General features: G+C 41.4%; 1 protein-coding gene across 4 annotated transcripts in view; it reads right to left on the bottom strand.

The window, feature by feature from the left end:
• Positions 1-13,808, bottom strand: part of KIT (KIT proto-oncogene, receptor tyrosine kinase) — a gene marked incomplete at both ends in the record, with an annotated part of 83,789 nt that overhangs the window by 20,121 nt on the left and 49,860 nt on the right. For all 4 annotated transcript variants that reach the window (XM_082837718.1, XM_082837720.1, XM_082837719.1 and 1 more), the window contains 2 exons: positions 7,716-7,831; positions 10,334-10,523. In XM_082837718.1, coding sequence (XP_082693844.1) covers positions 7,716-7,831; positions 10,334-10,523 — 306 coding nt within the window. The remainder of the gene's footprint in view (positions 1-7,715; positions 7,832-10,333; positions 10,524-13,808) is intronic.

The raw sequence follows: 13,808 nt of genomic DNA, 5'->3' as shown, positions 1-13,808 counted from the left end.
ACTTGTCAAATCTGGCCAGAGGGCTATAGTTTGCCAATCCTTATTCTAAACAGCCATCAAAAAAGATCTCCCTATCCTGAAAGTTAGCTTTAAAAAAAAATGATGAAACTACTTGGAGAAAGCCTTCCTCAGCCAGAATCGCTGCGCCCAATTTACAGGAGCACCATCGCTGGGTGACCTAGACGGGAGGGGGGATGTGTACACATATCACAATGCAACCCTCCTTGCTGCCAAGGAGTGCAGGCATGTGATAAAGTGCTATTTTTCTACTCTGTATGACTAGTGAATTCAATGTGCCACATAATTCAGAAGTGGAAGAGAAGGGTTACTGACACAATGCCCATGGAAAGATTATGTACCTATTCTTGGGTTAATTTAAATCTCCACTACATTACAGATGACGCTGTATACATTTGTAACTGAAGGGGGCTAATCTGATGTAAGAACACATGTGGCTCAATTGGGAAGGAAATTTCCACAGAGCAGAAGTTCCACTAATATGAAAGGGACTACTCGTGTTATTTTTACAAAAGTGTATCCCAAGTCCAGGGTCAATTCTAGCTGAAGCTTACATGGTTCCAAACCTAAACCTCTTCTGCTTTTCCACCATAAACATGAAATAATGGCTAGATAACACCAACAAAGGGCCTAACGATCTAGATGGGTTACCCTGTCCTCCAATTGGTTCAGCGTTTTAACAGATCTCCAAATTACCAACAGACCCCACCAGACCAACTTTCTAATGAGACATGAAAGAAAAATGATACCAACACGTTTCCTAAATTTTTTCAAAATATAGGAGAATCAAACTCTAAAGTAGGTTGCCATGATATTCCTTTTTTATTCCAATTTAAATGTCTATAGCAATTCTTGCATCCACAGAGATCCTCTTCATAAGAAGGAGATATTAAAGTGCCACATCAAAAACAACACTCATAACTCCCAAGCAATTTAAGAACAAAAACTCATTTCAAGTTCAGGAAAAGAAAATAAAAACAGACTTTAGATACTGTCAAGTATCTCAAATCACCTATAAAAAAATTAATGTAGAAAGATAAGAAACTATTTTTACATAGATTAACTACCCATACTAAGAAGATCTGAAAATTATTCCTTAATTTGGAACTGTCCTGCAAGCCAGCACAGTGTATCTTCCGTGACATATGTTCGAGACATAAGAGCATGAAAGATGACAGATGATAACCTTATCAACTTCCAGGCACTTAGCTGAGGTCGCTCATTTGAGATTAAACAAGATAATTATAAACTTTAAATAATCATTTGGTTGGTTTCTTTCAAAACTCAGTCACATCATTTCAGAGTCCCACCCTCACACACCACAATGTCTCAAAATGGTATCAGATACGGGTTAAAGAAATTATGAAATAGCCATGCAGTGAGATTACCAAAGCAATACTGTAGAAGAAATATTATGGTATGGAAGATTGCTTACAATGCATTCACTGCTCAGCACCAAAGCACACAAGGTTAGCAAAAGAACCTCATTCTTGTTCCACCCCCGCAAAAAAAAAAAAACTAAGTTTTAAAAATGGTCTGTAAAGATATATATGAGATATATTAGCACTGGTAATCCATAACATGTAAATAAACTTCAAAAGGTACAATTAGGGGGCTTCCCTGGTGGCGCAGTGGTTGAGAGTCCGCCTGCCGATGCAGGGGACACGAGTTCGTGCCCTGGTCCGGGAGGATCCCACATGCCGCGGAGCGGCTGGGCCTGTGAGCCATGGCCGCTGAGCCTGCGCGTCCGGAGCCTGTGCTCCGCAACGGGAGAGGCCACAACAGTGAGAGGCCCGCGTACCGCAAAAAAAAAAAAAAAAAAAAAGGTACAATTAAAACTTGTTTGATTCTTATTTTTGCCTATTTGTATTTTCAAGTTATCCCATCCTTCACATACATTTTTATAATAAGAAAAAATTGTTTAAATCTAAAAACACATGTATACAAATGTTTGCACAAACCAGGCTACATTCTGGTTACTGTGGTAGCCTTACAGCAAACTCTCAAAAGCAAGTAAATAAATCAGAGAAAGGAGGTCTATTTAGCACTAGCTTTATTTAATGTTGAAGAATTCCAGTAATTTAGTATAGGAGTAGGTCTAATAGAATCCACCTAGTAGGAAAAAAGAAACGAAAAAACAGAAAAACACTAAACAGCAAAGCTTCTCAAGTAAAACTTGATACGTGTGTTAGCGGTAATTTAGCCTCTACCGCAAGTATGGTTTGGACACCCAAAGGTTTGGAAGGCCCTATCATCTTTAAAAAATGGAAATAGAAAGGCTAACAGCTTAAGAGGTAGGAAGACATTTCCACCTTCCCAAAAAGCAAAGTCCTAGTAACTTTGTTCTCTTGACGCATGAGGATCTGGAAAGGTGCCCCAAACCCCCAAACTGGCACGGCCACCCCGGGTATTATTTCCAGCCAGGTGGATGACCCAGATGGCTGGCTGGCTGGCTGGCAGACTGTCCAAAGCCATCTAGCTACACGGCTGTCCTGTTAGGTCTACCCTCACCTACGGCAAATGGTGGGCTGCGCGTGTGCTGTATTTGCACAGTGTTGCACTTAGGGTGGCTTCTCCCTGGAAGAAGGATAGTTTAGCTATCCATAACTGGATTTAACTATGACCCAAAATAAAAAATACATAAAAAGCAGCTCAGATTCTGTAGATGTGGTCAAAGGGAAACATTCCCATGAAGAAGCCTCGTTCTGGATGATTGATTACTTTGACCGATTTGGGTATATTGTATGATCTATAAATAATCGCTTACAGCAGACAGGATGTTAATTATATGATGCTGTGGTTTAGAAATAATACAGTATTTAGCATTTCCTTAAATTGTTTCAATCCCCTGTTAACACTCTGCCATAAATGGAGGGAAATCGGTGATTTAGAGAATTAATTTGGTGTAGAGTTCAGCAGTTGTTTGGATATCCAATCGAGCTTAACATTCCCTGTGTTCCATGTAATCCCAAAGATGAAAGGCAAGCGCTTTCATTCTCTAGACCTTACTTGTCCTGATGGCCTTGCTGTACCACCACCTGAGTACCACCATACTCTCACTCAACTGATAGGTCTGTCATTAAAGGATAGACCTTTGAGATTGGAGAGGGATCTATTTATGGCTCCCAGATAACATTTGCTACAAATTTTAAATTCATAATACTGATCTGGAAATGCTACCAGATAACATTTTATAATGCTACTAGTGTCATTTTAAGTTACTGGCCAATCAAAACCATAATGAGCTATCTCCTCACACCTGTCGGCATGGCTATTATCGAAAAGACAAGAAAACAAGTGTTGGCGACAACGTGGAGAAAGAGAACTCTTGTATCCTGCTGGTGGGAACGTAAATTGGTATGACCATTATGGAAAACAGTATGGACGTTTCTCGAGAAATTAAAAATAGAACTACCATGTGATCCATCAATCCTACTTCTGGGTATAAATTCAAAGGAAACAAAACTATTATCTCGAAGGATTATCAGTACTCCCACGTTCACTGCAGTAATATTCACAACAGCCAAGGTATGGAAACAACCTAAATTTCTTTCAGTGGATGAATGAATAAAGAAAATGTGGTGTGTGTGTGTGTGTGTGTGTGTGTGTGTGTGTGTGTGTGTGTGTGTGTGTGTGTGTGTGTGTGTGTGTGTGTGTGTGTGTATGAGAGAGAGAGAGAGAGAGAGAGACAGGGGGGCCAAGTGGATAATCAGGGTTAAAATACGTGTTTGGCCTCTTTGTCCTGGATCTGATAAAAACCTTTACTGTACGACATTGATTGTAACCAAAGAGACCATAGGTTTCTAATCCATTATCACAGGCTACCTACAGAACCTTGGTGATGTTACTTTTTCTAAACATTTGCAGGAATTTTGGAAAGAGTAGTGCCTATTAAGAAAGCACTTTTGGGTAGTTTTATAGTTCTTAGAACTCTATTTTCCTCCCGATTTTGATCTGAAAGGGAAACAAATGGCCATTTTCACCGAAGATATCAAACTTCTTTTTAGAACTAAGAATCTGATTTCTGTATACATCTTCAATAAGCAATTCAAGACTAATTATAGTAATGCAAGTTCAATGCAAAGAATCACTGATTTTTCGGTTTCATTTTTTGGCCATTATAAACCACCTTTAATGTCAGTGAGCCTACTTACCAGACCCATGTAAATCATGGCTTGTTAGAGAAGTTAAAAACAGTATTAAAACATTTTCAAGGAGCTTCCCTGGTGGCGCAGTGGTTGAGAGCCTGCCTGCCGATGCAGGGGACACGGGATCGTGCCCCGGTCCGGGAAGATCCCACATGCCGCGGAGCGGCTGGGCCCGTGAGCCATGGCCGCTGAGCCTGCGCGTCCGGAGCCTGTGCTCCGCGATGGGAGAGGCCACAACAGTGAGAGGCCCGCGTACCACAAAAAAAAAAATTTTTCAAGTTTAACATGTACATATTTCTCTCTTAAAGGCTACACGTAAGTGATTAGAACACACACACACACACACACACACGCACGCACGCACAATATCCTCAAATCTACATGTGGAATTTTCAAAACAAATGGGTTCTTCAACCACCAAACATTTAACTCTTCAAAATCAAGGATCTTCCTGAGCATTTCTCATAGCTGAATCTATTAAGCAATTATGCATCCCTGTCACTGAGTGAAAGTAGCCTGAATTCCTACACTAATAGCATGCATTTATTATTCTGATTTTTATTCATTCTAGTTTTCGCAGAGCACAATTCCTTTCACCCTTGGGGCTAAGCTTATTTACAGAATAAAACATGCAGCAGATCTACACATGTAATTTGGCTCAGCTAAAATGGTATGTCAAAATAGACACAACTGGTCCAAGTTTAAATTTTAAAACTATTTTTAGCTTTTGATTTTAAATGTAACATCTTGCCCCATGATACATCAACTAGAATTATTTTTTCAATCCAAAAAATAAAGTTAACAAAGAAATTAGCTAACTATATCTGTGAAGAGCAATCGGGACATACTTCATAAGAAACAGATAAAAGATTCACACAAAAATGCTACCTCTGTCAAAGCATTTGGAGGTCAAGAAATCCAACATGTTAGGTAAGTGAAATAAATGCCTTTATAGTCAGCTTAGTGTTTGTAATAAACTGACATCAATGAAGAGACTCCCTGAAGAGCTTAACCTACGAGGGCAGACACTACACACCCTCATCCGTGTGCCCAGTGCCATGAAGCAGGAGCTCAGTACGTGCTGGGAGGTATCTGCGACCCAGGCCCCAGAATATACAATAGAAAAGGCCTCCTGTGCTAACAGGGAATCCAAGAAGGGATCATTTGGGACAGTTCAGGCCATTTCCTCTCTAGTTTCAAACAGGCGTGACTTCACCAGCAGAGGTCATTAACACCGATCCTATCGGATGGCAAATTAGGCTGGTAAGTAAAAAGGTAGCAATTTTGTCACCCTGAGAAAAGTAAGGGTGACTTCAGAGATGTCTTTCTAAGGTCAGTGACTCATGACTGACTGGCAGACCACACACACTGGCAAATGGAAGCAGGAAAAAGGGGGAAAGAGACAGATCTTAATGCACCCTGGCCCTTGAAGCCAGGGAAAGAGAAATGCAAACGACACAACTATATAAAATTCCCAACTACTAAGCTTCTCAAAGTGAGGCCTGTCGAGTAGGCCATGTCCATGATCTACTGGTACTGGGGACCTAAGCGTAGAAACCGAGACTAAGCAATTTGACTTAATTGTATCTGTTGAATCTAATAATAAAAAAAATCCATTCTTGGATTTTATATATCTTTGCTCTTTTCCATCTCACTTTTCTAGTGGCTGGTTCTTTCTGTATTTTATAAGAAGTATTGATCCAGAAGGAATTGGAAATTAAAAATACAAAAGGTCCTTTACCACAGACAGTTTGAGAAGTACTGCACTACAACACCCTAAATAAAGTTTCGTATGGACAGTATGGATGTGACGCTTGCAAGGATACTGATTTACCTGCAATCATCTCTTCAATTACCTGAACAGTAAGCAGGTAGTTTTGCCCACGCGTAATACACTAAACTCTTCTGATTAACATCTGAATTAATCTAGAGATATTTGAATTGCAGGCCAATGAGATACCACATAATCCAAACTGTTCCCGGGAACTCAGATGTTAATTAACGTGTTTCCCTTGGAAAAGGAGAGTTCTGTGGTCATACAAATGTGAGAGATATGCTCATTTCCATGCCTCCTCCTGGGCAGGCAAAGTACACGTTAGCGTATGAAGGATGCCGAGAAGGTCTGCAGTTAAGAAAAATGTTTATGCAGATGTGATGCTCTTTGTCTAAATACATGTTAACACCTTGTTCAGGAAACACGATTTTGGAAATGCTGGAATTGACAAAGGACTCCAGATTAGCAATCAGAAACCTGTCTTGAGTGTCACTTGCTAGCTGCTTCCTGTCTTCATTTGTAAAGGGATCACGCTCACCACCCCACCACGCCAGTGAGCGGCTGCATCAGTGAAGGAACGATGGAAAATCACTCTATGCAGCAAGTAATAAGCTCCTGGAGGACATGGAATTGGCTCCCATCCTGCAGCCCAACACACACAAACTGTTACTAAGCTGCTCTCTAGGGAATGTTCCAGGTTGTCTCCTCACGCCCCCCCCGCCCCTCCCTACCATGCCCCGGATGGCTAATTCCGATGGTCATTTTGTGGGCTGGTCCCTTGAGACCTCCTGCCTCTGGTCCCCTGGCTGGTGTGGTGTGGCAGGCACCTGCCACCCTTCCTGGGAAATGCAGGGGGCCCCAGAGCAGAGCCAAGAGAGGGCCCTACACTTGGCAAAAGTCCCAGCTGGTGAGCACAGCCCCAGGCATCAGCCTCTGTGCAGAGAAGCTGCCCCAAGACATTGTGGGATGTGGGCCACACAGGACTCAGGTGTTCAGGTTCCCACGTCCACTGCCATCCTCCCACCCTAAACCACCTGCTCCCTTCTCCCACAGCCTCCACGTGACACGCAGTAGGGACCCACTGAGCTGAGCGATACTGCATTCATCTCACACAAAGAATACCCCAACGTGGGCTTCCCTGGTGGCGCAGTGGTTGAGAGTCCGCCTGCCGATGCAGGGGATGCGGGTTCGTGCCCCGGTCCGGGAAGATCCCACATCCCACATGCCACGGAGTGGCTGGGCCCGTGAGCCATGGCCGCTGAGCCTGTGCTCCGCAACGGGAGAGGCCACAACAGTGAGAGGCCCGCATACCGGAAAAAAAAAAAAAAAAAAAAGAATACCCCAACCCGAAAGAGAAAGCGTTGTAACAAGAAATTGTTTGTCAGGGCTTGATAGCACTTCTTTCCCACCTAATACCGTAATCTAGCTCCTATTCAACCTCCGGCTCCCCATTTCAACAATCAGTAAGAATACATTCTCCCTCAAACTGTTTGCTATTTTTAACTTCTATGGCTCCTCTGTTGACTTCAAAGGCAACACCCAGCATCTGAGCACCAGCTACAAGGTCATGTGGTTAGTGAAATGTAGGACAAGGAATTGGTTTTTGTACACAGTCTTCCAACCACCAAACCACGAGGTCTTTGTTAAGGTCAAATTATCATGAAACGTTATTGACCCAGTACACAATGAACTCAGTGCAGCAGCTGTTACAAACACTAGCCACAACTTAAAAGAATAAAAAAATAAAAAGATAAGCAGCCATTCGTTCTACTCACTGTTCACGTAAACATTAAATGTCACGGAAGAATTCGCATCAGAATTGGACACGAGAAACGTGTAAGTGCCTCCTTCCGTCCCTTTTAATCTGGTTAGATGAAGTTCACTTACATATCTACAAAGAAAGGACAACCCATCAGTCACCTGTGGACGGCCTGCCTCGGGGCGTGTGGCTTTATCAGTTTCTACCTGAAAATACATGCTTATTTTGGAAAAATATGCCCCACTTAATTCAGTATTAACAAGATCCACATTAACAAACAGGAACACACACATATATTTCATTGGGGACAGATGCCTGGCGTGTGAGAATACAGAGTGGGGAAAGGCTCTCTCGGCATAAAGGCAACCTCACAGAGATGGCAGCCTCTTCCGCTTCCTGAGCTGTCCCCACGGCCGCATCCTTCTCTGCCCTGGTCCTCTGTTCAACCTCCCTCTCATCAGTGTCCTGAACTCGCCCGCCCTGCTTTAACAGCACCTGCCTGGCAAAACGCCAGGCTGGCAGGCATCTCCATGTAGGTGTCTCCATGCAGATGCTTCAGGGTCACACGGCAAGGTCGATACCGCTGCCCTCACCTTCCTTCTTGTGACACCACCGTCTCCCGGCTTTCCTCCTTCCCCCCCGCCGCTGCTTCTTCCCAGTGTCCTCTGCAGCATGTGCTATTCGACCTTCTGTTTCACAGCAAGGACATCGTAGATGGCTGTGATAACTGAGCACGCAGTACCACCATCGGGGGCGTTACTGACACGGGCTCCAGCATGGACGGAGCACCCTGGGCGCCCCTTGACCCCCACAACTGATTCGACACGCGGTGGGTGGTTCAGTCTCTCCTCTCACACTGCATGTGCTCCCTGGGCAATCCACGCTCCCCTGAACTACTTACTGTCTGCTCACAAATCCTGACCTCTAGTCCAGACCTCCCTGTCCTATGCCTTCCTTCCTCTACAGACCTATGCTCACGTCCCACCCCCCCAGTCCAGAGTGTCCCTGTGACTGGACTGTGGCTCACCCACACCCTTTCTTCTCTCCTCTCCCCTCTCTACCCTGTTCCCCCCAACTCCCCGCCAGGTCTCTCTCTCCTTTAATGAAGACCTTGCCTGTGAATTCCTCCCGCAGGCGCTGCATCCGACCTACGATACATTCTACCTGAACATCCCCGCTCAAGATCCCACAGTCAACCTCAAATTCAACAAACCCCAAGCTGAGCTCATTGCCTTTGCCCCCTCCCTCTCCCCTCCCCCTCGAATAGTATTGCCTCTTACCATCCAACCTGGCTGCCACAACCAGACTCCTGAGAGCATCTTCAGCTCCTGCCTCTTTCCTAGCCCTTCGATCACCTTTAAGGAGGAATCCTGGACATCTCCCAATCCATGCTCTTCCCTCCAACCCTTAGACCGAGGCCCAGGACAGCATCCTTTCTTATCCACACTCTTACAACAGCCAAGAGCTCCTGACTAGGAAAAAATACTAACTCTATCTAGGCACCTACCTCTTATCAGCCTTGGGCTCTTGTTCAGATTAACACACCTAGGTCTCAGATTCCTCTTCTATAGAAAGAAGGGAAGTAAGAGTGCCTCCTCATTGGATTTGTGAGGACAAAAATTATTGTGAGGACCAAAATTATTGATGTATTAATGTACATGTACACATGTACACAATAAAATGTACACAATAAAATTATTGTGAGGACCAAAATTATTGATGTATTAATGTACATGAGGGACTTTGAACAGCACATGGCAGGAAAAAAGCACACACAGCTTACATGAAATGTCACTATTGCTACTGTTTTTATTATAAGTGTTTTGAGGATCAAATGAGAGGTCTGGGGCTTCCCTTGTGGCGCAGTGGTTAAGAATCCGCCTGCCGATGCAGGGGACACGGGTTCGAGCCCCGGTCCAGGAAGATCCCACATGCCACAGAGCAACTAAGCCCGTGCACCACAACTACTGAGCCTGCGCTCTACAGCCCGCGAGACACAACTACGGAGCCCATGTGACACAACTACTGAAGCCCATGCGCCTAGAGCCCGTGCTCCTCAACAAGAGAAGCCACGACAATGAGAAGCCCATGCACCGCAACAAAAAGTAGCCCCTGCTCACCGCAACTAGAGAAAGCCCGCGCGCAGCAACGAAGACCCAACACAGCCATAAATAAATAAGTAAGTAAGTAAGTAAAAATTAAAAAAAAAAAAAGAGAGAGAGAGGTCTGATGTAAAAGAAACTTGGGCTCACTGCCTGGCCCAAAGATGCTTAATGATTCTTAGTTTTCTTACAGTCTTAAAAAAAATGATTAAAGGCACTAACATTTCTCTTTCTCTGAAGAGAATTATTTAATGTGTCCCTAGTATATGCTAGTCACTGCTTTGAACTATCCTCAGAACTCTAGGAGAGAACTATCCTCCAATTTACAAACAAGAAAACTGACGCATGGACTTTTCTGTGTGCTCTAAACACACAGCAAAATGAAATGATGATGACTCAGGAAGCAGCCCCAAACTTCCTTCCGTATCAGCTGTCCTCTCTTACACTGACGGGTCACAGAAACGGGATCCGGTAAGCCAAGGGGACAGGGTGGGGGGAACGTGTAATTCCCCAAACAAGGCCCTTTTCTTACCTGATGTTACTTTCACTGTCAGACTTGGGGTAATCTTCCCACTTGTCAGTGGAAGTTCTGTTCATATATATCCACTGTCGGTGTTCAGGTTTGGGATATGCCTCATACTCAACAACCAAATCCACATTCTCGCCGTCGTTTACAAATACTGTTGTATTCATCATAGGGAACATATTAATGAATCCTTTATCTAATCACAGCAGAATGAGACAGAAAGAAACTGTTATCCCCCAAATCTTGACAAATAACAAAACGTCACCTTTGGATTATAAAGATATTGACTGATTTCCAGTATTAATTGGCAATGACAAGTAAGAATTTTGACTAACCATTTTACATTTTATTTTGCTCTTGGAGAATCACGGTCATAAAGTGAGAAAGGACACACGTTGGAAATGTTTATTCTCTTATCTCTGCCTCTTAAGCAAGTCTGTTAAAGATCTATCACCATCTTAGATGTCTTCTAGAACCACCAGTCCTGATGTTTATTAGGCTAACAAGTATTTGGACTAAATAGTTAGCCCATACCCAGATCCAATATAATTGTATATGTGATAAGAAGATGTCATAAATCAAGAAGGGGAGGAGAGCCCCAATATTTAATAAAAATGTTGCAAGAATGTCATTTAGTATTTAGAGAAAAATAAACTTAGATCTTCTTATCATATCATATATCACAAATGAATCAAGGACAGCATTTTAATAATTAAACCATATTTTTAACTAAACAACGGAATTTACTTCTATCAAAACTTTGTGGAGGGGAGGGCGAGGGGAGTTTTCTAGGCTTTTTAGAAGCAACCAAAGAAATAAAAATCATAAAAGACAAATCTAAATACATAAACATTTTCAGAACGTATCTATATATAGGAAAATTAATTAAGGTAATAGGAAAAAGAGGACATAAAAATATAGAAGGAAAAATAAACTACTAATTTAAATAAGGCATTCCTTTTCACATATTGAAAGTAGCAAAACTTCAATAAAGCTGTTAAAAAATAATGTATATCCACTCTATGGAAAAATAGCAAAACTAATCTGAAATAAACTCAATAATTTTGCAAGTGTACTTAAAGTAGCACACTGAATTACACTCTGTAAATGGGTACAACTCTTGTGGAAAGCATTTAGCGATATAGATTTTTAAAAATTATCTACTTTTCAATTTAACCCAGAGAACTCTTCTTAGTGAGGTAGATGGCCACGTGCAAAAAGAAGTGCTATTTACACTAGTCATAATAATTTAAAAAATGAGAAAATAGAGAACTGGCTAAGTAAATAAATCAGCCCTTAGAAATTATTATATAATAATAATAATATCAATACAAGGAAGAGCTTGGAAAAGACCATCATAAAATAATTGCCAATATCATATTTATAGCCTCCATTTATGGAAGGCTTACCATGTGCCAAGAACTGCCTTAAGTTCTTTAGCATACACTTTGTTTAATAATTATGACATTTAACTTATAACGATACTGAAAGAGAACGCTTGTAACCCCTAATCACAGATGAAAAAGAAATCAAGTCCTGGAAAGCCATATAGCTGGCGACCCAAAGCAGAGCCTACATGTGAATACAGGTCTGTAAGAAGCCAAGGCTGGTCTCTTTACTGTTGCACAGCCTAGAGTCTCCACATACTTTAAATGAGAAAGAAAGAGAACGTAAAATTGTATGTGTAATTAAAATCCTGTTGCATATAAAAATATAACCATATACCAAATCCTAAAAAAGCTTATATCAAGTTAGTGGAATTATGGAAGAGTTTTAATCTTCTATTTATTTTTCAAAATTTGAAAATTAATTATAACATTTTATATTGTCATTTAACCAAACAGTGCCATTGTCTTTGGCACTGTTTGGTTAAATATATTGATAGCCCCCATGATGTTGACATGAGAGTATTTGACTCTCCTTTAGTTTCCTACAGATTCAGAATAAAAAAATGGAGTCAAACTGCCCTTTGTATCAATGGAAAAAATATTTTTCAGGTGAAAATCAAAAATCATCCAAATGAAATTAAAACACCACTTTGTTCTAATACCTGAATCATAAATGGTACACCCCTGCCATTCTTTAAGCTAATTTAGATTAATTTTGAGGAAATAAATGTTTTGTCTGAATGTTACGTTAAATTTTCAGGTACTCGAGATCATAAATTCAAAGATATCACACAATGCAAAATATTCAAACACCACAGACAACGGTATTTCCACTGATTTCTCTCCCTATCATCATGTACAAAATACTAAAGTTCTCCTGAGTTTTCTATAGTCCAGTTTGCTCAATATAGTTTTATGTCCTGTAATAGGACACAGCTTCAAATTCATGAAGTGTAAGAATTATTCGACTCAAGGAACCCCACCTGGGTTTGTTACAGAGGATGATTTAAGAAATTGACGAGACATTAACATTTAATCAAGGGCAAACACTGTGCCAGGCACATCTGCAAAATATATGGCCTTTCTCCCTCCACAGCCTTGGGAGTTAGAGGCTATGTTTCTTGGAAGAGAAAACGCAGGCAGAGTTAAAGTGGGGTGTATTTGAAAGTTAAGTGGCAGAGCTCCAACTCAAAACCAGGTTGCGGCCACCCGGAAGCCTTTTTTGCGCCACTCCACACTGTGTCCAAATCCTACTCCCAGCCCCTAAAGAAATTACTTTTCTCTTTGTCTCTTACTGTTCCTCCCATCCCAACCCACTCCTGAAATAGTACAAAGCCAGATTCAGGTTTCACGGCCTCCAGTCTTTCCAGTTATACAGTTATATTCTTGGAAATTGATGAATGGATTTTAAAAATCTGATTACATACAACAATAAGCTCCAAACATCCTTACTAATTGCTTTCTGGAGCTGAAGCTGATATATCAACATGCTCCCTAATCAACTTAGCAAATTAGCACTTATGGAGTTTAATATTTTAAAAGCATAGCCTTTTATTCAAATTAATAAATGGTTCACAATCACATTTAGGGACAGAGTAGTGCCCTTTCTCTGGGCTGGCTCTGTAATTGCAAGTAAAGTGTCTTTTTCACGTTCAGTCTGGTGAGATACTTTCCATTACAACATGGGCAGAAACGCCAAAATCATATGAGATTATTGTGGGATAAATCGCAGACCTCTAACATTGGTACATAAATTATTGAAGAAATATGGGGGAAAGGAGAGAAATGAAAACAAATATCACATCATTTTATTATTGCTCATGATGAATTTCACCACCCTACAAGTACTTAAAGTCAAGCGCTGAGAATATGGTTGCATTAAAAAGACAAGAAAATAGATTAAATGCAAACAGTACTAAAAAGACAAGAAAAGTATAAACAAAGTAATTTTAAAATTATTATTATTTTCAGTAATTCAAAATACCACACTCTGATCTCATTAAGTAGATGCTTGGGAAATAAATATTCAGTAAGATCTAAAGCATGGAAGACTAAACCAGTTGTGTATGCCAGATATGATGGGGTTAGGGCAC

Source organism: Leucopleurus acutus (genome assembly GCF_964270905.1).
Source record: "Leucopleurus acutus genome assembly, chromosome: 4".
In the NCBI taxonomy this organism is placed as follows: domain Eukaryota; kingdom Metazoa; phylum Chordata; class Mammalia; order Artiodactyla; family Delphinidae; genus Leucopleurus; species Leucopleurus acutus.
This window is presented reverse-complemented; position numbering and strand designations above follow the sequence as displayed.